The sequence below is a fragment of the Nilaparvata lugens genome, chromosome 6 (genome assembly GCF_014356525.2).
Source record: "Nilaparvata lugens isolate BPH chromosome 6, ASM1435652v1, whole genome shotgun sequence".
Classification (NCBI taxonomy): Eukaryota; Metazoa; Arthropoda; class Insecta; order Hemiptera; family Delphacidae; genus Nilaparvata; species Nilaparvata lugens.
Window position 1 is genome coordinate 9628429 of NC_052509.1, and position 25652 is coordinate 9654080.

A 25652-nucleotide genomic window follows, 5' to 3' on the forward strand; every position below is an offset into this window, starting at 1 on the left:
ATGGTTTTTAGTAAAATTGTTTACCACAACAAAAACCTTTATTTACCAACGAGGTACACTTTACAAGAACAGCTATCGTTTACGTCCACAACTAACATATTTGGGCAGCTGAGAATCCTCATGCCATCAATCCCAATCTTTCACAACATCAGTTTTCAGTAAACATTTGGGCAGGAATCATAGGAGATCATCTACTTCTGTTCGAGCTTCCTCCCAGGCTTAATGGCATAATCTACTAGTCTTTTGGTATAAGTTTAATGTCATTTAGATATGCTACTTTCATATAAAAAAACTTTTCATAAAAAACCGAATATTTTATTTGCAATCAGCTACAACTTATGAGTTATTAGTTCTCTCCTCATAAAACAGCAAATTTTTGTGGTGTAATGTACTACATAAGAATACATTTTATTCAACTTCTATTTAAATTTAGTTTACTCGCTTACATAATTCTTTTTAGAATTAAATTCTCTACAATTTTTATTGCGAAAAATTATTTGTTTACTGGTCATTAAAGAAAGTTATTGGGCATCAAACGTAGAAGTCTGTGTTTTTCTACTTGAATTTTTTGCATATTTCAACTTTTTTCTCAAAAACTACTCACACTACAGCTTCCAGACTAGTTTTATTCAGTTTTTCAGGTATTTTTCCATATGAATCCAGCATAAGTTTTTCAAAAATGGTCCCCAAACAATTCAGCATCTGTGTATTTCACCTGAGGAACTGAATTCCGGGCGAAATCTTTCATCCTGTATAGCTCGCTAATGATGCGTTTATGGATATATGTTTATAAGAACTTTTATTCTTATTTTTACCTCTACTATCACGTATTAAAATATTTTACCATAATTATGAATCACCCTGTATAAAAATTCGATCGCACTAGGTCTCATCCTTGGGAAAACTCGCTGAACGACATTAAAAGGATAATTATTAATCCTTGGCTGAAACAGCTGTGGATAGTAAAAAAGTGAGCGAGCGAGTATGTGTGAAAAATCAATATATCGCATCCCCGAAATTCATAAGATTACATATAGCCAGCTGTGAAATATAAACACGATCATTTTAGAGAATTGTGTTCTGTTTAATAATTAATAAAAATAACGAGCGAAGCTCGGTGCCCCGATAAATATACTTGATGCAACAAATGATTGGTTAATGATGAATAAATTATAGATGATCAATGATTGATCAAAACTAACATTCATATTTCCTTTATCTTTCTCTCCCAAATTGATACACAATTTAAATTTATACACAATTGGAATCATACAACAAATGATTAACATAAATGATAGATGATCAATGATTGATCAAAACTAACATACATATTTCCTGTATCTTTCTTTCCCAACATGAAACACCCCACTGATTCCAACCTAAAATTTACCACTATTATTTCAGTTGATGTCCCAAATATCTACAACCCAATGTTCAGTAATTTCTTCCCAATTTTTCCTTCAAAGTCATCATCCAACGTGTTTCCTGCTCATAGATTCTAACCATGATTTATAAGAATATCATTGGTACTTTTAGTTTTCCGTTACTTGTACCTACACTTACACTCTATATACCTAGAGTGAGATCCATCCTAAACTGTCAGCATAAGATTGAATGAGAAGCAATGATATTATCTATATCTGATGCTGCCAGTATGAAGTGAGTCTCATACTACCTATTTTACCTATATTTAATACTACTTTTGTAGTAACTAGCTCGCACCATCTTTAGCTCATTATCGGAACTAAATCGCTGTTTCCGTAACCGATTTGTAGGCGGAAGAACTTTCCCCCACCCTACAATTTTAAATCCCCCTTCACCCCAAAACTTCAACAAACAAACAAACTAGTTTCCTGTTTGGTAGAGATGATTATAAGACAGTTTGTCTCGGACCGTTTTAGTATAGAAAAACACTGAGAGAAAGATGGTAATAGGTTAAACCAGTTCCAGTGTTTGAAAAGGAATCTATCTCTGTCAATGAAGAGATTTGTAGAATTTCTCAGATAACCCATATTTTTGAACAAACTAATTGTGATTTCACTGCATCAAGAAATCTATCTACATCCTGGCTTCCAATGTTAGAAAAGAAATCTGTCTCTGCCTGCCTTTGAAAACTAATAGATTTGTGGGGAGTTATATAGCTACCTGTATTATGAAAATCTATCTATCTATTAGTTATGGTTTCCAATGTTTGAGAAAAAACTTGTCACTGTCTTTGAAAACGAACAGATTTGTGGAAAGTTTTACAGATGACCCACATTTTTTAATATTGTTTCTCAATTTGTATTCAGTTGTATCATAGAGAAACAATAGCATAAGTAGATATCCCATGGTATAGGGCGTTTATGTCGCAACTTTTACTGTTATCCCAAGCCAATAGTTCACGTAGTTCTTTCCTATGCAGCTGTGTGATGCTGGTAGTCTCTCAAATTGTGCCGTTCATACACTATCACCTCAACAAAACAGTAAAAATTGACAATAATCGACAGTAATCGGCTTGAGATAACAGTAAAAGTTGCGACATAAATTCCCTATACCATGGGATATCTACTTACACTATTGTTTCTCTATGGTTGTATTCATATTATCTAACGACACAAGACAGGCACAGAGCGTATCAGACACAGCATCCTTCAGACATCGAACGATATTTATCGTTTCGTCACATGTTACATCTTGAAGATCGTAGACATGGTACGGTTGAAATCTCAGAGAATATAAGGAAAAGATAATCATTCTTCAATCACTGATATTCACTGATATTCACTGACAATTACTTTTATCACTGATAAAATAATTCAAAAAAGTGTACTGAGATTTTTATTTATATTTATACATTATTTGTATATAAATGATTGTTGATTACTTTTATTGAGTGATTGAATTACTATGATTGTCTATTACTGTATCATTATCTTTTCCTTATATTTTTTGAGATTTCAACCGTCTCATGCATACGGTCTTCAACATGTAACTGATAAAATGATTCAAAAAAGGGTATTTTTATTTATATTTATATTACAAGTGGCCCTATACAGAAAAGAGACAACAAGTAATGAAGTCTATCAATCAGCTTCTGAGACTAATTAGTATCTTTTTTATATTGCAACTGAATCACATTATGAAATTTCTAGAACAATATTCAGTTAACATTTTTGCGTTCCACCTTGTCCTATTCATTTCCTTTCCTTACTTTCTCTCTCCATTTCTTTTCTCTACATTCAATCATTCATCTTCTTCTCCTCCTTCTTCTTCTTCTTTTTCTTCTTCTTCTTCTTCTTCTTCTTCTTCTTCTTTTTATTCTTCTTCTTCTTTTTTTCTTCTTCTTCTTCTTCTTCTTCTTCTTCTTCTTCTTCTTCTTCTTCTTCTTCTTCTTCTTCTTCTCTTCTTCTTCTTCTTCTTCTTCTTCTTCTTATTCGCGTTCAGCTACTGTGTCTCGACTTCCTGCCAGGGGGGCTCCGACTATGTAAATATAACTCATCACAATACAGGTATGTAACTTATACAAACTAAGTTATTTGAGTTATATATTAGAGACCCGCTGTGAGGTATGCGGCAGGGACGATTTGAACTGTTTATTGCTCACGTGGGAAGTAGAAGAAGAAGAAGAGAGGAGGAAAAAAGTGGAGGAAAAAGAGAATAAGAAGGAGAAGAGATTCTCTAATGTGTTGACAACACGCATGGATATGAAACAGTAGAAGCCACTGACAGAAATTCATATTCAAATTTGTTGAAGGGTGAACGCGTACAACTCTGTGTCAAGACAGTTGACATTCAATTCATCAAGAACTCATTTGATCAAGAATCAGTCCGAGTAGGCAACTTCAGTGAGTCAAGTTCTCAGTTTGTCAAGTTGCTGTAGCTTTCAGAAGTATACAAATCTGTTGAAGGGTAAACGCGTACAACTCTGTGGCAAGACGGATGATATTCACTTAATCAACATCTCATTTGATCAATAATCAGCACAAGTTGGCAAATTCGTACGTCAAGTTCTCAATTAATCAAAATATCAAGAATCAGACAGGTATACAACTTCAGTACGCCAAGTTTTCAGTTCGTCCCGTAGATTTCAGAAAGTGAATCAAGTCTAAGATTCAAGTCGACGGTTCGGCATTTCTCTTAATGTTTAAATGTTTGAATGTTTAAATGTTTATATGTTGCGCATTTACAGCGAAACGCGGTAATAGATTTCCATGAAATTTGACTGGTATGTTCCTTTTTTAATTGCGCGTCGACGTATATACAAGGTTTTTGGAAATTTTGCATTTCAAGGATAATATAAAAGGAAAAAGGAGCCTCCTTCATACGTCAATATTAGAGTAAAAATCAAACTATAGAATTATTCATCATAAATCAGCTGACAAGTGATTACACAGATGTGTGGAGAAGCCAGTCTATTGCTGTATTTCCATAAGGTCTATAGCACAGTATACAGTATAGCTATTCTGTGTCTATAGTTCAAATCAGGTACTTGTGGATGAGAATACTGCGTGAGGTCCACTGTTCACAGAACTACTAGTTCTAAAGTTATGAATAATACCAACTTATTGCCATTTGAAAGCAGAAACCTCACCCCTAAACTTCAACCAACTACTGCCTCGCCCATTCTCACTTATGCTTATGATTATTGCTGAGGATGATACTCAGAAGAGCTCCAGGCTTGTGCGTGGGACATAGAACTTACGTTATGTTAAATCTGGAATGGAGTGGGTTCATATCCATTTTGAGAGTGGAATTTCTATGACACAACCAAACTGTGTAAAACAGAACATGAGCTGCTGTTTAGAACAATGTTGTAATTTACTAATCAAATCATGAGAACAAACTCCCTAATCAATTTCGTTACAAATGTTATTGTTGAAAATTGAGGTATTTATCTATCTATGATATTATAAAGGAAAGAATTAGCTTATACACGTACGGGATAGGAAATTCACGAATGACGCATCATCACGTCTGAACTACTCAACTGATTAACTTGTTATTTTGCATATAGATTCTCAATTTACCGAGGATAGTTTTAGGTCTATTTTGAATTCTTCAAGATTTCAGTAGGTCAAGTTTTTAATATTCTTGCGGAGGATCAAAAACTCACTTATGTTAATAAACTCAGTTCACGTTTAAATTTGTATCCCATATGATGATTTATCCATTTTCGTGATAATCTTTCTATCTAATAAAAATATTTCTCAACTATTTTGAAATTAATTTTTTTCAATCAAGAATATTATAATTTCTTCGGCATTATTCAGTTCATTTAATCATTTTTCCAGTTTTAATCACCTATCAAATTTGTTTCTCAAATGTGAGAATATTGATACTGATGATCAAGCATCATAAAAAATATTGAAACCCTACCTTATAGAAATAGTCACGGTAAGACATCTGTGTAATGCAAGCAATGAATAACTTATCTAAGCTGATTGATCTTTGATCCATATATATAAAAGCGAAATGGCACTCACTGACTGACTGACTTACTCACTCACTCACAGAACTAAAAATCTACGGGACAAAAAACGTTCAAATTTGGTAGGTATGTTCAGTTGGCCCTTTAGAGGCGCACTAAGAAATCTTTTGGCAATATTTTAATTCTAAGGGTGGTTTTTAAGGGTTTAAAGTTCGTCTTTTAGCATGTATATTCTTCTTATTCTCTTAATTATAATTGAAAAATGTCCATACCATATGTTAATATAGAAAATAATCTAGAACTATAATCTAGAGAGAGTACCTCTTCGAAACAGTTGTAACTGGTAACTAAATTAATAATTTTGTCAGGTGGCATTAAGTTGAGTTGACTTTGTTAGGTTGGCACCAAGTTGAAGATTGAAATGCATTTATCGCGGAAAAATTGATTGGGCACTGCTACTTCAATCAGAGCTATGCCTGGGAATATTATATTACTAGCTGTCAGGCTCGCTTCGCTCGCCATATCCGTTTAACCAGACGTTTAGTCTGGACCCCCGACTTGATCGTCCTAAAATATGAAAAAATGCTCAAATGAAAAATGCAGGCGAGCGAAGCGAGCCTGCTGATCCCATTCTTGGACGATCCAGTCGGGGGTCCAGGGGGTGGAGCCCCCTTGCTACACGGATATTGCAAGCGAAGCGAGCCTGACGGCTACTTATGAATAATTCTATAGTCTGATTGATCCTATCTTCAAAGTAGATGATATATATGATAATATATATCGTGATATCAGAGTATGGAGGAATTCCTTTTCTTTTCATATTATCCTTAAAATGCAAAATTTCAAAAAACCTTGTGTATTACATCGACGCGCTGTTGAAAAAGGAATATTCCTGCCAAATATCATCGAATTCTATCAACGCGTTTGGCCGTAATCGCGTTAAATACAGACTAAAGCAAATCGAGTTGAAACATAGACCTCACTACGTTCGGTCAACCATGGGATCTAGTGTGTGACCATTGAGAAATGAAAACTCCAAACTGAAAACCTGAAAACGCTCAGGGCTTTTCATAATATGTTTCGTGGTTTAACAACTCAAGTATCTCTTACACAATGAAGGCTACAAAAGATGATATTAAACAATTAGGTACATGAATAATACGTGTGCGAATATTGCTAATTTACAATTACTGTTTTGTACACATACTTGTTAAGTACCACACAGTACTTGAACCAATGAATTTGACGAGGGTTTACTAAGAATTATCTCTGGTTAATACAAGTCATTAGACACAGCTGCCTACACAAAAGATGCTGTCAAACATTTAGTACATCAAATGAAAGCGCGCGAAAATTGCTAATTTAGAATATTATTCTCGGGTACAATGTAACAACGTCAGTGTTAAGGGTGGGTTGGTTACTATTTTCAAGGGAAATGGGATCAAGGACGTGTACTTTTAAGGGAAAAAAAGGTTTAAGGGTCACTCAAGTTCGATTTCAAGTACAAGGGTCAACCCTTAAAAAGGAGCCTCAAGTGATAATATGTAAGGGCCAAGAGTGTTAAGTGGTAGCCTTTATTTTGAAGGGCCAGTCCTTGTTATAGGGCCAAGGGGCTACTGTTGCATCTATTATCTTGGAAGTACTTGAGATGTGGGGTGCCACAGGGTACTCCATCTTTTTCCCACCACCCTTAATCCGCCTCTTGACCGCTGGAGGGCGAATCGTTAATTTTGGAGTCGGTTTGAGGGTGGTTTTTGAGTTTTGCGCCCCGATCAAGGTCATAGATGTTCATTAATTTTAGAGTTGTTTTGGGGGTGGTTTTTCAGTTTTTCGCTGAGATCAAGGTCATGATCATTAATTTTGGAGTGGTTTGGGGGTGGTTTTGTGCTAAAAAGGTCAAAGAACTGTGGGACCGCAGGCTATTTTTGAGGTTAGGGTGGGAATTTGTCAAAGAGGGGTGTTGCGATTTTTCGTCGATGTTTAGCTCCCTGTCTAATCATCCTTTTCGATACAAAGAGGCGTGCATAAAGGACGTTGAGTGCATTAGACAACCCCTGTTTTTTATTACTTTATGTTTTATCTCGCTCTTCCTTTTTGCATCCATCTTCTGGAGTTTTGTTCGCTCTGCTCTTTTCTATTTTCTCTCTTTGTTTTTCCTAGATGGAACAACAAATCCTTCATACATTGTACTATGAATATTGAATATTATATTATATTATTGTACATTTATATAGATACTGCTCTGTATTCTTTTGGAATTTATTTTGTGTGTATAGTGTATAATGTTTCATTTATTCTCTAATATCTCCTTCCTGATTCGTTATTCCATTCTTCCTGTCTCTCTTCATATTCTTCTTCTTCTTTTTCTCCGTTCTCTCTTGCTCTCCTTTTTCTTCTCCTTCTTCTTCTTCTTCTACTGCTTCTTTTTCTACTTCCTCATCACAATGATTATGCATGTAGGCTTCAGTTTTGCACCAATAAAATTGAAAAAGTGAAAACATAAATGAGCAAGAATACGATCCAAAAATGAGGATTTACAGCCCCCTAAACTATCCCAGATAATATAAACATAGTGTAGATTATATTATTAACCTAGATTATTTGTCTCTCCTATAACCATGGGGTGAAGAGAGCTTTAAAGCATCATAGTGTCTCTGATATATTACTAACTTTTTTGGCTGAGAATGATGCCCTACATGACTCTAGGCTTGTGCGTGGGTGATGATGAGAGATGAGACCAACTACAGATGATGAATTTTGCTAGAATAAAATCCATCGAATCCAACCATACACTATAAGAGTACTTACAAAAGTACAACTCATAAAAAACGTAAAAGTTACCCAGGAAACTGTGACTAACGAAGACCGAAAACATAACCCCGGGAGCGTGCAGTTATGCGCTGTTTTGATTGATAATAATAGCAGAGATGTTGGGGGTGCTTAGTGCGAACGTAGGTCGGACCTAAGTGAATGCGTATTTTGTTGATGACGTAGGCACGCGGCCTCAGACGATAAATAACACGCAAAACACGTGACGTGACGTCATAAAACACGTGACCATTAGTAAGGCGGACACAGGAGATAATTGGCCTCTTGTTCGAGGTTGGTTATAGTAGCTTGAAATTCTATAGATGTATCTTGTTGACAACAAGAGTGTATGAGGTTTTCAAACATATATAGGGTAGGACTTGATGGGGGAGAGAGTGCGAGAGGGATTATGATGATGATGATGATTTTGATGATTTTGAAGTCAATTGAGAAAAATATGAGAAGAAGAGGTATGAAAAATAGGGATGAAAACAAGAGGATATAGAAAAAGAAAATATGATGATTATGATGTAAAGAAGATGATAAAGGAGTAAATGAAGAATATATAGCGGTGAAAGAGGATGGGAAAAAGGAAGATGTGAAGAAGAAGGTAGAGGTGAAAAAAAGGAAAGGGAAAGAGTTGGTTAATTGACCGAGCGAAGTGAGGTCTAAGATTCAAGTCGACGGTTTTGCATTTCTCTTTATTTATGATTATATGTTTATATTTATTTTCCGCATTTACGGCGAAATGCAGCAATAGATTTTCATGAAATTTTAAAGATATGCTCCTTTTTAAATTGCGCGTCGACGTACATACAAAGTTTTTGGAAATTTTGAATTTCAAAGGATAATATGAAAGGAAAAGGAGCCTCCTTCATACGCCAATATTAGAGTAAAAATCAGACTATAGAATTATTCATCATACATCAGCTGTCGAGTGGATTATAAATTGCATGCCATGACGGATGCAATTCAATATCTCAATATAACGTGGTAAAAAACAGCTGCTGTATGGACTATTAATTGCATGCCTCATTGAATGCAATTTTTATGCACTATTAAATGAGCTATTGATCGCATGTAATAACGCATGCAATTAATAACTAAAATAACATAGTATTATCTCTCGACATTTCTCTGCTTTCATTTCGGGCTGACCTATTGCCAGTATGTCTTGAAGGAGATTAGCTTTTGATGTAAGCATTTTTGATACACCAACCCCAACAGTCATTAGTCGTTTTCACACCGATATCTCGCCAACACGACATACAGACAGGATTTACTCTGATGGACAGTATAAGAGGAGGCTGTGGTTTATAACTGCGCGAGGTCTACTGTTCACAGAACTACTCTTTTTACCCATTTAATCGCTCATATATTGCAATGGGTCCTGCAAAACCTGAGAATACATTGTTATGTATGATCAAAGAATCAATAATGAAAGAATTGCTCAGATTTGATTAGTGATGGTCAGTCGATACTCCTGTGGTCTGGTCTGTGGAAATGACAACCGCTTGAAGTCTACTAAGCTCTACTGAGAGATTCATAAGTTATAAGCTTCAAATCATTTCTTCGTGGTACAGAACTCACCTATCAGTAGAAGTACATTCATCTTTTAACATCTTTCTTTCATCTTTCCACATCGTTTTTTCCATTCATCATGCACAAGCTTAGAGCTCATGTGGGCTTCATCTTCATCAAACCAAAAACTAGACATATTTAAAATTTATAGATTTGTAACTAGATCAAAAAACTAGACAGCCTACCACAATTTGCAAACCACACTGGATATTGAATCATAAACATCAAATATCAATTTGGCTGGAAAATTAGTTTTAGTTGAAGATGAAGATAGATAAATTCTATGATAAGAATTCATTAATTAATGTAATTTTTTATTTTCAATAGGCTTATCAAATTCTATATTAAACATTCTGACTCATACTTCCTCACCGTGGGAAACTAAATCTTATTTATCATCCACATAAATATGACAACTGCACTATTCATCAAAAATTCACAATAATTATTGAAACATAGAGGGAATGATCGAGGCCATATCAAATCAGCACATAAATCATTCCTACATCCTATTAGTTTATTGATCAATCAGCAAATCAATAAATCAACCCATAATTCATTCCCACATCCTATTAGCTGATTGATTTTTAATCGTTGGGTCCACTAATTAATACTAGTTCACAGTGTCTTCTATCTTTTTCCGCTGATTAGTTTGTTTATGAGACAGTTTGGAAAGGTGACTAACCTTCCTCACAGTCCTCTCACTCTCTCTCTGACTCTTTCTATCTCTCTCACTCTGTCTCTCTCACTCTCTCACTCTCTTTATATATACTACCTCTCTCTCTATCACTCACTCTCTCTCTCTCTCTCTCTCTCTCTCTCTCACTCTCTCTCTTTTCATCTCAATCTCTCCTCTTGTCAAATCTATCTTTCTCTTGTTCTATTGTAGTTGAAGTCTTTCTTCTTGTCCTATTCTATCAAATACTATCTCTTTCCCTTTTCTCAGTTGACGTAGTTTTTTCTGCTCTCTAGTATCTGGGAAAGTGGTAGTGTTAAAAACCTGACAATAATTGTCGAACCAGTTCGATTTAGGTTTGTTTTAACGCCTCAATTGGTTCGCAAGTAACAGTGTATTGTTGCCAGTGAAAGTGATTGGATGGAGTTGTAATAGTTTGGCAAAAGTGACAAGTGTAGAGTCATTTCAGAGTTTTTGTAACAGTTTTGAGATCGATTCAATTAGGTAGCTTGGATAATTTTACAAAAGTTACTAGTGTGGTGTCATTTCAGAGTTTTTGTAACAGTTTTGAGATCGATTCAATTGGATTGTTTGGATAATTTTACAAAATTGACAAGAGTAGAGTCATTTCAGAGTTTTTGTAACAGTTTTGAGATAGATTCTATTGGATATTGGGATAATTTGGCAAAAGTGACAAGAGTAGAGTCATTTCAGAGTTTTTGTACAGTTTTGAGATCGATTCAATTGGATATTGGGATAATTTGGCAAAAGTGACAAGAGTAGAGTCATTTCAGAGTTTTAGTAACAGTTTTGAGATTGATTCAATTGGATATTGGGATAATTTGGCAAACGTGACAAGTTTTTTTAAAATTATTGAAACATTTCTTTTGACTTCAAACTCTTATCACATCAGTTGGATAGTAACATTTTTGGAATATGGTACTAAAGGTTAGTGTTTCCTATTGACAATATTCTATTATCAGTTAAGTTTATCTTAGGATATCGTTCACAGTCGTTCCAAGTTCAAGTTCGAACTTGGTCGTGTGTAGTGTCATTTCAGAGTTGTACATTTCTGAGATTGATTCAATGGATATTGGAATAATTTGCAAACGTGACAAGTGTTTTGGAATTATTGATAAAGTTCTTGTGACTTCAATTCTTATCACATCAGTTGGATAGTAACATTTTTGGAATATGGTATTGAAGGTCAGTGTTTTTTGTTTGTTAATTGAAAATTGGAGTCCACTAGACTCTAGTGAGGTTTATTTTGAGTATCTATAGTATCTTAGCACATTATGACCGAATGCGTAGTTTAATAAGTTTGAACAGAATCGGATCAGTTGCTGGTTTAAACTCGAATTGTAAAGCATTATGAATACGTTGATATTCAATTATTTTATTTGTTTATCCGTTTAATGAAATTTAGAAAAAGATAGTATTTAATTCTTCCGATTTTCCGCTGATCAGCTATAGTCCAAAGAGGGGCCCGATTCCATCAAAACAAAAACTAAAGATTTAGTTCACAAACTTTAGGTTTGAGCGACAGTTGATTCTAAACCAACAAAAAGTTGGTATTGTATTTGACTGTATTCTGTTTTTGACTGTATAACTGTATTCCAAAATCGATTCGAAATCATCGGAATAGATTCATCTGCCTCTCAAACATAATCTTTGTTTAAGTCAGGCTCAAAACTAGAAATATTTCTATTTTATTTGGTTAAACTTAGACTTTATTTACTTACCAATTTTCTTTATAGTGTGAGACTGTTGTTGATTGTAAGAGGCTTGCGCTATTATATATTGTAGTTAGTTTGGTTTTAGTCTTTTTTTCTTCCGTTGTAGTGTTTGTCTTTTTATTCCACATTAATTCAACCATTGTAGAAAGCTAAACTGATACTGATCAGTATCATGATTTTCCCTTTCTCACTCCCTCACTATTTCAGAAGATCGTTTGGCAGCTCTCTCAAACTGCTGCCTCATATCTGATCTATTTTTGAGTAATTCCGTCTATTTTTGTTACATTCGACTCGAAAGCGTGTGTTGGAGAATGGAGAATCAGCTGTTTGAATCAGTGTTTTCTAACCTCAAATTTGTTCCATGCGTTGTGTGTTGAACTCTGCTGTTCCTTATTGTTGATTTATTCTTGTTTATTTTCCAATTCAATCTCAATTTTCACGTAGTGCTTTCGCTTCTATTGTGATATTCCATTAGATTATAAAACTTGGCCAAGATGAACTCTATGGTGAGTTTTGTTATTGGAATATGTTGTCAGGTAGTTGGTTGCTATAAAGTTTCAAATAACCTGATATTGTAGTTTGATTCCACTATCCCAGTAAATGAATACTCTTAAATTTGAAATTTAACTTTAGAAAGTTGGTTGAAATGATCTCTTTGGTGAATGTTGATATTGGAATATATTTTGATAGGTGATTTTTTCATCGTTTTGAACTTGATTTTCACTGTGATTCCACTATTTCTGTGTTATCCAATTTGAAAAAATCGCAGATTTCTCTGGGAAAACATGATAATGGTGGATATTTTGTATTTTATTTGAACGGAATTTTGAATGTATTGTAAAATGAATCAATAAAATATGAATAACATTGAAATACAATTTGATTATATCGATTCCACTATTTCTGTGCTATTTAATTTGAGAAAAAACTCATTCTCCATGAGAAAACATGTTGGTGAATATTGTGTATTCAAATTGAACGAAACTTTGAATGTATTCCAAAATATGAATTACATTACAATACAATATGATTAGACTTGATGAAGCATATTGTGCTTTGTTAATTATTTCAATCTACCCATCAAAAATTGGGTATTGAACGATCATATACTCATTCTATCACTAGGGAAATGAATCATCTTCAATTAAAACCAATAGAAATTCTAGAATATGATTAAACCTGAATAAGAGAATTCTATTCAAATTCTTGTTATTTGAATTAAATTAAATACACCCTTTTCCTAGATCAATCATTCAATGATCAAGACCAATCTGAAAATAATATAGTAATGAACGATAAATCTGAATTTTTTTTTCATTTTTCGTTTATTCTCTCTAGATGAATCATTGTACAACCAAAACCTTGTTATTTGAATTCATCCTCTTGCTAGATGAATCATTCAATGAACAAGATCAATCGGAAAATACTAAGGTAATAAACGATAAATATTAGCATTCTTTGAAGTTTTGTTTATTTTCGCTAGATTAATCATTCTACAACTAATACTAATATTTAAGTATTCCTATTTTGAAATTTATATGAAGTATCGCAATGGAGACTATGTTGTGTCAAAGTTGGACTTGTGCAACTCAACTGAGACGAGTATTATATTATATCAGAATACTAAAAGACAACTATCGATCTATCAGAAACCTCTCACAACCTTTCAAATGGCGCCAGGAGGTACGATACTAATTGAGAGAGCGTGAGTTCAACCCTTCATTTCACTAGTAATCACATTCTCTCTCACTCACTCACACTATCTCTCTCACTCTCTCTCTCTCTCAATCAATCAATCAATCTCTCTCGCTCACTCTCACTCGCTCTCTCTCTCTCCTTCACTCAATCCCTTTCTCTCTCTCACACTCACTCGCTCCCTCTCCCTCTCTTTTGTTTTACTCAGTCTGGAGTCTCTCACTACTAAATTCTCACTTTGTCTCACTACAGTCTCAAACTACATATTTCTCACTCTCTCACACAGTCCAGACTCTCCCATACTAATTCTCTCTTTCTCTCTCTCATTCAGTGTTGACTGTCTCACAACTATCTTCTCACTCTCTCACTGAGTCTTAACTCTCTCAATACTAATTCTCACTCTCTCACTCACTCTTGATCCTCTCACAAACTATCCTCTCTCTCACTCAGTCTTGGCTCTCTCACAATTATCTTATCTCTCTCTCTCACACTCAGTCTTTGGCATACATACAATCATCTCTCTCTCTCTTTCAGTTTTGACTCTCTCAATCATTGGCATACAATCATCAATCATAGTCATCTCAGCACCGCCATGACGCAGCTGATTATTCAATCTCACCAATGATATGCAAATTATATTGACTCCACAACAAACAATCACACGTCAAAATAAAAATATAAATGTAAACAATAAATGAATCAGTTGTCACGGTTGTCATCCAGTGGAGAAATTTGAAATGAGTTGTCAAAATTGAAAACTAATTGATGAACAGTGTTGAGTGTCTAATAAACTGGCAATGCTTTTGTAATCCGAGGTATAATTGAGCATTTTGAATATTGAAATTGATAAATGTTGTATGTGGAATCTGGAATCGTTCTATTATAATATTACTAGTAGTTCTGTGAACAGTAGACCTCACGCAGTATTCTCATCCACAAGTACCTGATTGAAACTGTAGACCTTATGGAAATACAGCAATAGACTGGCTTCTCCACACATCTGTGTAATCACTTGTCAGCTGATTTATGATGAATAATTCTATAGTCTGATTTTTACTCTTATATTGGCGTATGAAGGAGGCTCCTTTTCCTTTTATATTATCCTTGAAATGCAAAATTTCCAAAAACCTTGTATATACGTCGACGAGCAATTAAAAAAGGAACACACCTGTCAAATTTCATGAAAATCGTTTTGCCGTAAATGCGCAACATATAAACATTTAAACATTAAGAGAAATGCCAAACCGTCGACTTGAATCTTAGACCTCACTTCGCTCGGTCAATTATTAGCTTATGGCTTGGATTGTGGTGAGTCCCGTAGGAAGTATTAATATATTCCCGTAGGATTATATTTGACCTGCCATACTGATGCGAGATAAGGTCAAATCTATTCATGTGTTCCACTAAATTATCCGGTATAATGTCTCTATATTTCAACGTGAAAACAGCTAAATTCAGCTAGAGGTTTTTAATATTGGAAAAGTTTTTTGCTCACTTTATAATCTGCAGTTTTAGCTGTGTTTCAGGTATTTAATACGTGCTCTTTATCACACACAACAACTGATCAGTATTTGGTTTCTATTTCTCTATACCTTCACCAAATGAGCAAATTCAGCTAGAGGTTTTGAATATTGGAAAAGTTTTTTGCTGACTTTATAATCTGCAGTTTTAGCTGTGTTCCAGGTATTTAGTACATGCACTTATCACACACAACACAACTGATCAGTATTTTGTTTCTATTTCTCTACACCTTCACCAAATGAGCAAATTCAGCTAGAGGTTTTGAATATTGGAAAAGTTTTTTGCTCACTTCATAATCGGTAGTTTCAGCTGTGTTTCAGGTATTTAGTACGTGCTCTTTATCACACACAACACAACTGATCAGTATTTGGTTTCTATTTCTCTATGCCTTCACCAAATGAGCAAATTTGTAATTTTCAAGTGTTTCCTGCAATTTTAGTAGTGTTTGAGGCATTTAATACGTGTCCTTTATCACACACAATACAACTGATCAGTATTTGGTTTCTATTTCTCTATGCCTTCACCAAACGAGCAGATTTTTTGCCAAATTCATCTCTTTCTGCTTCTTTTTTTGTGCTCTGATGACTGAAGTAGCCGATGACAGTATGGCGTGGAAAAGTCTAAAACTCCAATTCAAGTTTTAGTTATTGGAGGAAGATGATACAGTTTAGTTGGTTACAGAACTAAAATTTATCAATCGTTTCTAGACCTTCTGTTGCTCATCATTCATATCCTCTTCTCTATGTTAATATTTTGCTCTTTACTTATATCTTTCTCAACTGTCACCCTCACATTCTCCTTAAAGCTGCGTACAGATATACACGCCGCGAACATGAGCAATCACTTTTAATCAGCTGATTATATATCTGTATTTTTACAGAAACGATAAGATACAGATATAAAAAGCTTGGCATCAGCTGATAAAAGTGAATTGCTCATGTTCGCGGCGCGTAAATTTGTACGCACCTTAAGAGAAGATGAACTGAAGATGTAGAACTGTAGAACTGAAGATGAAGAGAAGATGTACTGAATCAATTCACAACTAACCTTTTCAATTACTGTACCTACTATTAGTTACATCTTCAATTAGAAAACAAGTTCTACAAAGAATGTCTGTTTACAAGCTATCTCTCGAGGTTGAGTGGTAAAGAGAACTCAAAAGTCCTCACTTCACCATTTTTTTCATTTTCAAGCTTGCTGCATGCTATGACTTGTATGTGAGAGTGTTATACAAGTATTATAGTCCGTTTTGACCAATGATTAATATAAAAAGCTTGGCATCAGCTGATTAAAAGTGAATTGCTCATGTTCGCGGCGCGTAAATTTGTACGCACCTTAAGAGAGATGAACTGAAGATGTAGAACAGTAGAACTGAAGATGAACTGATAACGAAGAGAAGATGTACTGAATCAATTCACAACTAAACCTTTTCAATTACTGTACCTACTATTAGTTACATCTTCAAATAGAAAACAAGTTCTACAAAGAATGTCTGTTTATAAGCTATCTCTCGAGGTTGAGTGGTAAAGACAACTCAAAAGTCCTCACTTCACCATTTCTTTAATTTTAAAGCTTGCTGCATGCTATGACTTGTATGTGAGAGTGTTATACAAGTATTATAGTCCGTTTTGACCAATGATTAATATAAAAAGCTTGGCATCAGCTGATTAAAAGTGAATTGCTCATGTTCGCGGCGCGTAAATTTGTACGCACCTTAAGAGAAGATGAACTGAAGATGTAGAACAGTAGAACTGAAGATGAACTGATAACGAAGAGAAGATGTACTGAATCAATTCACAACTAAACCTTTTCAATTACTGTACCTACTATTAGTTACATCTTTCAAATAAAAAACAAGTTCTACAAAGAATGTTTGTATGTTATGTTACAAGCTATCTCTCGAGGTTGAGTGGTAAAGAGAACTCAAAAGTCCTCACTTCACCATTTTTTTCATTTTCAAGCTTGCTGCATGCTATGACTTGTATGTGAGAGTGTTATACAAGTATTATAGTCGGTTTTGACCAATGATTAATGATCCCACAGACGTTGATGTTTTCGCCTGTCAATGAGTCCACATCTTGATTAAATTTTGAGTGTTTTGACAAGTCCAAACATATTTGTTCAACCTGTTTTGAATGGTATAACTATATTTGTATCCTGTGTCCTAACTACGGCTTGAACTCGAATAGAATTATTGACAACCATATCTATAATTGCGCAGAGGATGAACTATTTTATACTATTTTTTCTAGTATTCTTGTTATTTCTTCTATGTAATATTTTACGTGTATGTTATTTTGACTGGTGTTTCTTACATTAACCCTCCATGTTATAATTTAGGTTGACTATGTTTGCTAAACAATAATTTCTGTCGTTGTCCATAACTATTGTAATGTTGAGCGGCAATAAAATTATATTTATTTATTTACTAGCCGTCAGGCTCGCTTCGCTCGCCGTATCCGTCTAACCAGGGGGCTCCGCCCCCTGGACCCCCGACTGGATCGTCCAAGAATGAGATCAGCAGGCTCGCGGAGCATTTTTATCATATTTTAGGACGATCCAGTCGGGGGTCCAGACTAAACGTCTGGCTAAACGGATATGGCGAGCGAAGCGAGCCTGACGGCTAGTAATATAATATTCCCAGGAATAGCTCTGATTGAAGTAGCAGTGCCCAATCAATTTTTCCGCGCTAAATGCATTTCAATCTTCAACTTGGTGCCACCAACATAGTCAACTCAACTTAATGCCAAACTGACAAAATTATTAATCTAGTTACTAGTTAACAACTGTTTCGAAGAGGTACTCTCTCTAGATTAAAGTTCTATTATTTACATCAATAGAAAAATTACAACATATAGAGGCTCACAGCTTTATGCCAAAACAAGCCTCATTGAAAATCAATGTTTACACAAACTGAAACTAATTAGTAAGAAAGAAAAAAAAACGAAAAATAGCAATAAAAATAGTTTGGAAGAAAGATTATAATAGGAAATAACACAAGACACAATAGAAAATAGAAAAAAGACTTAAGAAAAAAAAAGGCTTATTGAAAAAAGAGAATAGGTAACCAGAATAGGTACCATATTAACATATGGTATGGACATTTTTCAATTATAATTAAGAGAATAAGAAGAAGAATATACATGCTAGAAGACGAATTTTAAACCCTTAGAAACCACCCTTAGAGTTAAAATATTGCCAAAATATTTCTTAGTGCGCCTCTAAAGGGCCAACTGAACATACCTACCAAATTGAACGTTTTTGGTCCGGTAGATTTTTAGTTCTGCGAGTGAGTGAGTGAGTGAGTCAGTCAGTCAGTGAGTGAGTGCCATTTCGCTTTTATATATTTAGATAAAGTTGATTTGTAGAGGATTCTATATTCATATTTGTATCCTGTATCCTTAGTTCCCAACTATAGAACTCTAAAACAATTGATTAACATTTATGTAGGGTCAATAACAAGCAGAGTATTTTGAAAATTATCCATGAAATTAATTTGTTACCGAATTCGTATTACCATATTTGTATCCAGAGTTCTATAGTGAGCTTCACGTCATGATAGCAGTGGAGAAAGATAGGAGGACAGCGTTGCCGATTCTCTGCCTTGCCACTGCCTTCTATAGAGTATAGCTGATACGGTATATCTGATGTCATATGAATTGTTCATTCTAGTTTGAGATAATCAATTATATTCATCAAGTAAATATATTTTCAATGATTGAATAATGGATTTTCATTGTTGAGATAAAATATTTTGTTATTTTCTCATCTCTTCCCTTTTCCATCTTTCGCAATAATTGTAAATTGTTTGAGTTCATTCATTTTTCCTACGAGAATAGTTTCTAATTGATAATTTTGGTTTCAGGAAACTCCGGAACGTGATGAGGAAGATTCAGTTTCGGTAAGTTAGATTTCAAATAATTTCCAGTTATTTATTAACTCAAGTTTTCTTTCATACTAGAATCGAATTAAGAAGCTTGATAAATTTGTAATTTCATTAGTAATTAAGTTTGTAGAATTTGTATGGATCAATAAGATTGTAGTTTCACTTTTCTTTTAAATTATTGTTCTTAGAGTTTGACAAGGAGTTAACACTTTTAAAAATTGAGTTTGATTCATACTGTAATCTAATTAGTAAGCTTAATAAATTTGTAATTTCATTAGTAATTAAGTTTGTAGAATTTGTATGGATCAATAAGATTGTAGTTTCACTTTTCTTTTAATTATTGTTCTTAGAGTTTGACAAGGAGTTAACACTTTTAAAAATTGAATCTAATTAGAAAGCTTGATAAATTTGTAATTTCATTAGTAATTAAGTTTGTAGAATTTGTATGGATCAATAAGTTTGTAGTTTCACTTTTTTAAAAATTATTGTTTTTAGAGCTTGACTATGAGTTTACACTTTTAAAAAATTGAGTTTGATTCTGAAGTTCACATGGAGTGGAGTGGAGAGCTGGTAGGAATGAATCGTGACGTAATGGAGCTCTGTGATTGGCCAGAACTAGACACGCCTACTGGTGAAAGTTACGAGTGAAGTGGGAGAACCATCCAATAGTAGGTGTGGATATTCTTGGCGAATCAGAGTCCTTTATTACGTAGCAGCTCTCTCCCATCAGCTAGCCAAATCAGTTTAGCAAGTATTCTAGTTTGAAGTGCAATTTGAGGTGATTTGTACTCGTAATTTAGTTTTATTGGATTTGATAATAGTTTGAGCAATCAGTTCTTCTATAAGAATGAAAGAATTGAAATGATTGCTTGTATAAGCATCTACAGATTGTTAGCATTTTTTTATGCCTCTAATAGTGACTTAGAGGTAGATGCTCCAGTACTTTACAGGCATCTTATTACAAATATTATGCTCTAGTCATTTCAAATAAGTTTTGTGTCATCATCTAGTAAGCCCTTACAATATAAGGATCCGACACGAACTATTTCGATAAAATGCGATTCAAGATGGCGGCTAAAATGGCGAAAATGTTGTCAAAAACAGGGTTTTTCGCGATTTTCTCAAAAACGGCTCCAACGATTTCGATTAAAGTTATACCTAGAATAGTCATCAATAAGGCTCTATCAACTGTCACAAGTCCCATATCTGTAAAAATTTTAGGAGCTCCGCGCCCCATCTATGCAAAGTTTGATTTTAGATTCTCAACTATCAGGCTTCAGATACAATTTGAAAAAAAAAATTGAGTGGAAAAGATTCAGCATGAGAATCTCTACAACTTATGTTCAGTAACATTTTCACCTCAAATTAAAAATAAGCTCGAAATTCCAGAAAATGTGATTATCCAATTGCAAATGTTGGCAACTGTTGATTCTATGAATGATTCACTATGTAGAGATAGCACACGTCGTGAGTCTTCAGCGTTATTGCCCTTTCACTAGCTGGCTCAAATCTTTGAATAGTAGACTTGAGATGCGCGGGAACACTAGCTTCAGGTGATCAATTTTCATAACGGCAAGGAAGTTATGTGAGTGCGCCACTCCAGATTTTTATTATGTGTTACCAGGTTTGAATGAACAGCTGATTAATCTCCGTTCAAATTGATACTGTATACTGCTTATTGGTTATGTCACAGTATGGTTCATTAACTTCATAATTTATGGTATTTCTGAACAAACTATATAAAAATATGCGCAATCAGTGATGTACTTGTATTTGACAACGTGAGTATATACGACACACTTGAGGAAGGTGTGACGTGACGTTCTATAACTTCACGAGAAGATGACGAATAAGTAGCAGAAAAATTTGAGGTAACAGCGAAGAAAAAGAAGAAGAAGAAGAAGAAGAAAGAAGAAGAAGAAGAAGAAGAAGAAGAAGAAGAAGAGAGGAAGAAGAAGAAGAAGAGGAAGAAGAAGAAGAAGAAGAAGAAGAAGAAGAAGAAGAAGAAGAAGAAGAAGAAGAGGAAGAAGATGAAGAAGAAGAAGAAGAAGAAGGATAAGGAGAAAGTACTATGGTGCTATTAAGAACGAGAACTGAAGTAGAAGTATCAGAACATGTAGAAGGAAATAAATGAGAAAGGGATCAAGAATACAAAAACAAAGAGGAAAACAAAGACGAAAAAAGGAAAATTAAGAACCCAGAAGAGAAGAATGAGAAGAAAGAAGTTGGATGGTTTGCTGGGTGCATTACTTGCATATTATAAGAAGTGCATAGTGCACGCTTCTTCACATTGTTGTGATTGCAGTGATGCATTTGGGTGCATCATGCTACTGCAAGCAGTCTTACCCACATTCCAGTCTGCCAAGTCAGCGCATAAATAATTTGTTGTTGATGGGGTTGCCTGCCTTCTGCCTTGTGCCCACCTATAGTGAGATTCATGTTACAAATTCAGTGAGACGAAATGAAATTCTGAACCATGGGAGTACAGCGTTGACGATTCTCTTTTTCCACTGCCTTCTATTGTAGAGAGCTGTGATACACGTCACCCTGCTGAACCTGATCTGATATTAATTCATGCTTATTGTTTATTATGATTAATTCTATCTCGAATGTATTATTTTCTACTATCATTTTTTTTTTATAATACAATACATTTTCACAATTGAGATGTTTTGTTAGTTCTTCATTTCTACATATTCTACAAACAATTTGGCAACGTTTCGTTTTTGAAAAGAGAGATCTATCTGCTTTGTCTATTGAAATACAAGGTGCCGGTTGCACGTATGTCGGTTAAATTTTAATCGTGATTAATTCTACTAGAACCAATCAGGGGAGCCGCATTTTCAAAAAACCTTCTCTGATTGTTTCTCGTGAAATTAATCACAGTTAAAATTTAACCGGCTTTTGTGCAATCGGGCTAGGACAGAAAACCAATGTCAATCAGGTGCTGACTTTATAACCTGAATCTCATGATTATATTAGTTTATAGAGGGCAATAATGTTTGCCATTCATTGATAAAATGGTAGATGTGAAGCAGAGAGATGAGTGGGAAGAAAGGGAAAGGAGAAGAGGGGGTGAGGGGATAAAAGGAAGTAGGAAGTGAGAAGGTTGATGAAACATTGAGGGTAGTAGTGGAAGAATTGATGAAATAGGAAGAGGGGAGTTATGGGAGTAGGTGGTATGGGAGTAGTATGAGTAGGTGGAAGGAGAGAAATAATTTGAAAAAAGAGAGAATTTATCAAGAAGATGAAGAGGAGAAATAGGAAAGCGAATTCAATAATTGAAACTGAAAAATGTGCGAGATTTACAAGAATATTAGAATTGAGATTTGAATTATTAAGTTCCAAGTGAAAACTCTAGCTGGTAGAGTTTACAAGAAATATAGGCTGCTCTAGATTCACAAGAAATAGTAGAATTGAGAATTGAACTATCAACTTCTAAATTCTAAGTCAAGACTAAAATTTGTGAAATTGCAAGCTGGTAGAGTTTAAAAGAGCAAAAATATGAAGCAAGCATTCCTGAAAATTACAGGTAGAATAAGAGAATGAGACAGTAAGAGAATAATGAATGAGATTGAGAATTATTTTAAAGTGCTACCGATGAACTTCAGTGATCATCGCGTCAAGCAAATGAATGAGAAAAATTATAATAAGAGACGGGCAGCTAAGAAGCAGTAGGAGAAGAAGAAGAAGAAGAAGAAGAAGAAGATCTGGCAGGAAGAAGAAAGAGAAGGATAAGGTAGTCGAGTAGGGAGAGGAGACATTGGAATGCAAAGAGAGAACATTAATAATTCTTGGAGTGGAGAGCGTGATAGGGAAGCGTGTGGCGCCGTGCCTAGTATAAATTGCCCCGGTGCACGCTGCACAGCATGAGGAGAAGATGATGAAGAAGAAGAAGAAGAAGAAGAAGAGAGGAAGAAGAAGAAGAAGAGGAAGGAGAGAGGAAGGAGAAGAAGAAGAAGAAGAAGAAGAAGAGAGGAAGAAGAAGAAGAAGAAGACAATAGGAGGAGAACGAAGGATGAAAGAGAATACTGATTGTGTAAGAATTTTATAAGAATTTATATTATTTTTCAGGTTTGGTTATCAATGTAAGCAATAGATTGTCATGATTCTACGTCAGTTTAGTCCAATCTCATCCAAGCATTTTTGTTAAATCTATTCAGAAATTATATGTTTTTATTATATTATTTTTAATTGTATTTGGAAAAGTATCAATTATTCTATTCGCGAATGCTCCTGATGTTCTCTAAAGGTGCGTACAGATATACGCGCCGCGAACATGAGCAATTCACTTTTAATCAGCTGATAAAAAGCTTAGCTTCTGTATTTTTACAGAAACGGTAAGATAAAGATATTATCTGCATCTTACCGTTTCTGTAAAAATACAGATATAGTCAGCTAATTGAAAGTGAATTGCTCATGTTCGCGGCGCGTATATCTGTACGCACCTTTAGAGAACATCAGGAGCTCGTTTTATAAAATTAGTACGGAAAAACAGCTATAGTCAGATCCAAGTTATAATGACAGTATTTGATTAGCATTTTGGTGTTGCTATAGTGATGTCCACCTTATAATAGCAGTGGAGAAAAATGTTGCCGATCCTCTGTCTTGTCAATGCCTTCCATAGACGGTAGCTGATACAGGTTCATTGATGTAATATTGACTGTTCATTCTCGTTTAGAATAATTAATTATATTTTATGAGCAAGAAATTATATTTTCCAATAGTTTCATAATGAATTTTTATAATTAAGATGAAATATTTAAATTATTAAATCTACGTTGTTAAAAGACGATCTAGACTCAACAAAGCAAAGAGAGAAAGAGATAGCGCTATCCGATTTGTTGAATGATAGACAAGGATAGCAATACCATTGGTAATCAAACACTGCCATTATTACTTGGACGTTACTATAGCAATAGAGGGTGACACTGAAAGATATATTGAGGTCCACGTTATAATGGCAGTGGATAAAGATAGGAGAACAGCGTTGTCGATTCTCTGCCTTGATTAATTATATTCCACATTGTTAAAAACTAATTTGACAACGTTGCGGGGCTAGAAAAGGATAGTGCTATCTGTTTTGTCGAATAATAGACAAGGATAGCAACACCATTGCAAATCAAACACTGCCATTATAACGTGGACCTCACTATAGTTTTATCCTTATCTAGCTCCAGATATTCCTTGAACAATCTAAAAGTATAAATTAATTCACAAAATATCCATTCTCAAAACTATGGAACCCCTATCAATTATCTCAAGTACCCTTCTTCAAATTTATTTTATTTCTCACTAGTTTTTTTTTTAGTTGTCTAAATACAATTGAAAACGGTGTAGTAGTCATAAACTTTTTCTTACAAAATGATTGCAAGTCTAACAAAGTTCAGTAAGGGTTCTATTAGAGGGGAGTTGTGCCTTACTGTCTGGGTAGTTGAGACACGTGTGCATCATTGGGATTTTATTTCCAAGTTTGTTTAAATAATTCTGTTGGTCCATTCATGAAATCATCATAGCTAGTAGTTCTGTGAACAGTAGACCTCACGCAGTATTCTCATTCACAAGTACCTGATTGAAACTATAGACTTATGGAAATACAGCAATAGACTGGCTTCTCCACACATCTGTGTAATCACTTGTCAGCTGATTTATGATGAATAATTCTATAGTCTGATTTTTACAGTAATATTGGCTTATGAAGGAGGCTCCTTTTTCCTTTTATATTATCCTTGAAATGCGAAATTTCAAAAAACCTTGTATATACGTCGACGCGCAATTTAAAAAGAAACATACCTGTCAAATTTCATGAAAATCTATTACCGCGTTTCGCCGTAAATGCGCAACATATAAACATATGAACATTTAAAGATTTAAACATTAAGAGAAATGCCAAACCGTCGACTTAAATCTTAGACCTCACTTCGCACGGTCAATAAGGACGGCAAAATATCGTACGAACAAAAATCGATGTGTGTGTGCGCTTTACTGTCTGGGTAGTTGAGACCTGTGCATAGTTTGGTTACGTGCAGTAGCTGGTGGTTGAAGTGAGAGGGTGGAAGTGGACTCAGGAGTGAGGAGGAGGAGGATGATGATTAGGAGGAGGAGGAGGTTGATTCAGGAGTGATGATGAGTTGGAGGAGGAGGTCGAGGAGAAGGAGTAGGAGAGTGGTAAGGTGAGTGTGAATTATGAGACCAGTAATAAGCCGCGATATAAATTAGAGGAGAGGCTGCTCTCTTGATAGTTTGCTACTAGAACAGTGGCTTTATAATCTTCTTCTACTTATTCTGGTGTCTATAGCATCACTCACTCTTTTTCGTTTCGTGAATGCTGCTTCAACT

The 25652-nt window shown here is 34.7% G+C and overlaps 1 protein-coding gene across 1 annotated transcript in view; it reads left to right on the forward strand.

Moving 5' to 3' along the window:
* Nucleotides 1-25652, forward strand: part of LOC111049840 (ankyrin repeat domain-containing protein SOWAHC) — a 422867-nt gene that overhangs the window by 35633 nt on the left and 361582 nt on the right. The window contains 1 exon segment of the mRNA XM_039430071.1: nt 19293-19328. Coding sequence (XP_039286005.1) covers nt 19293-19328 — 36 coding nt within the window.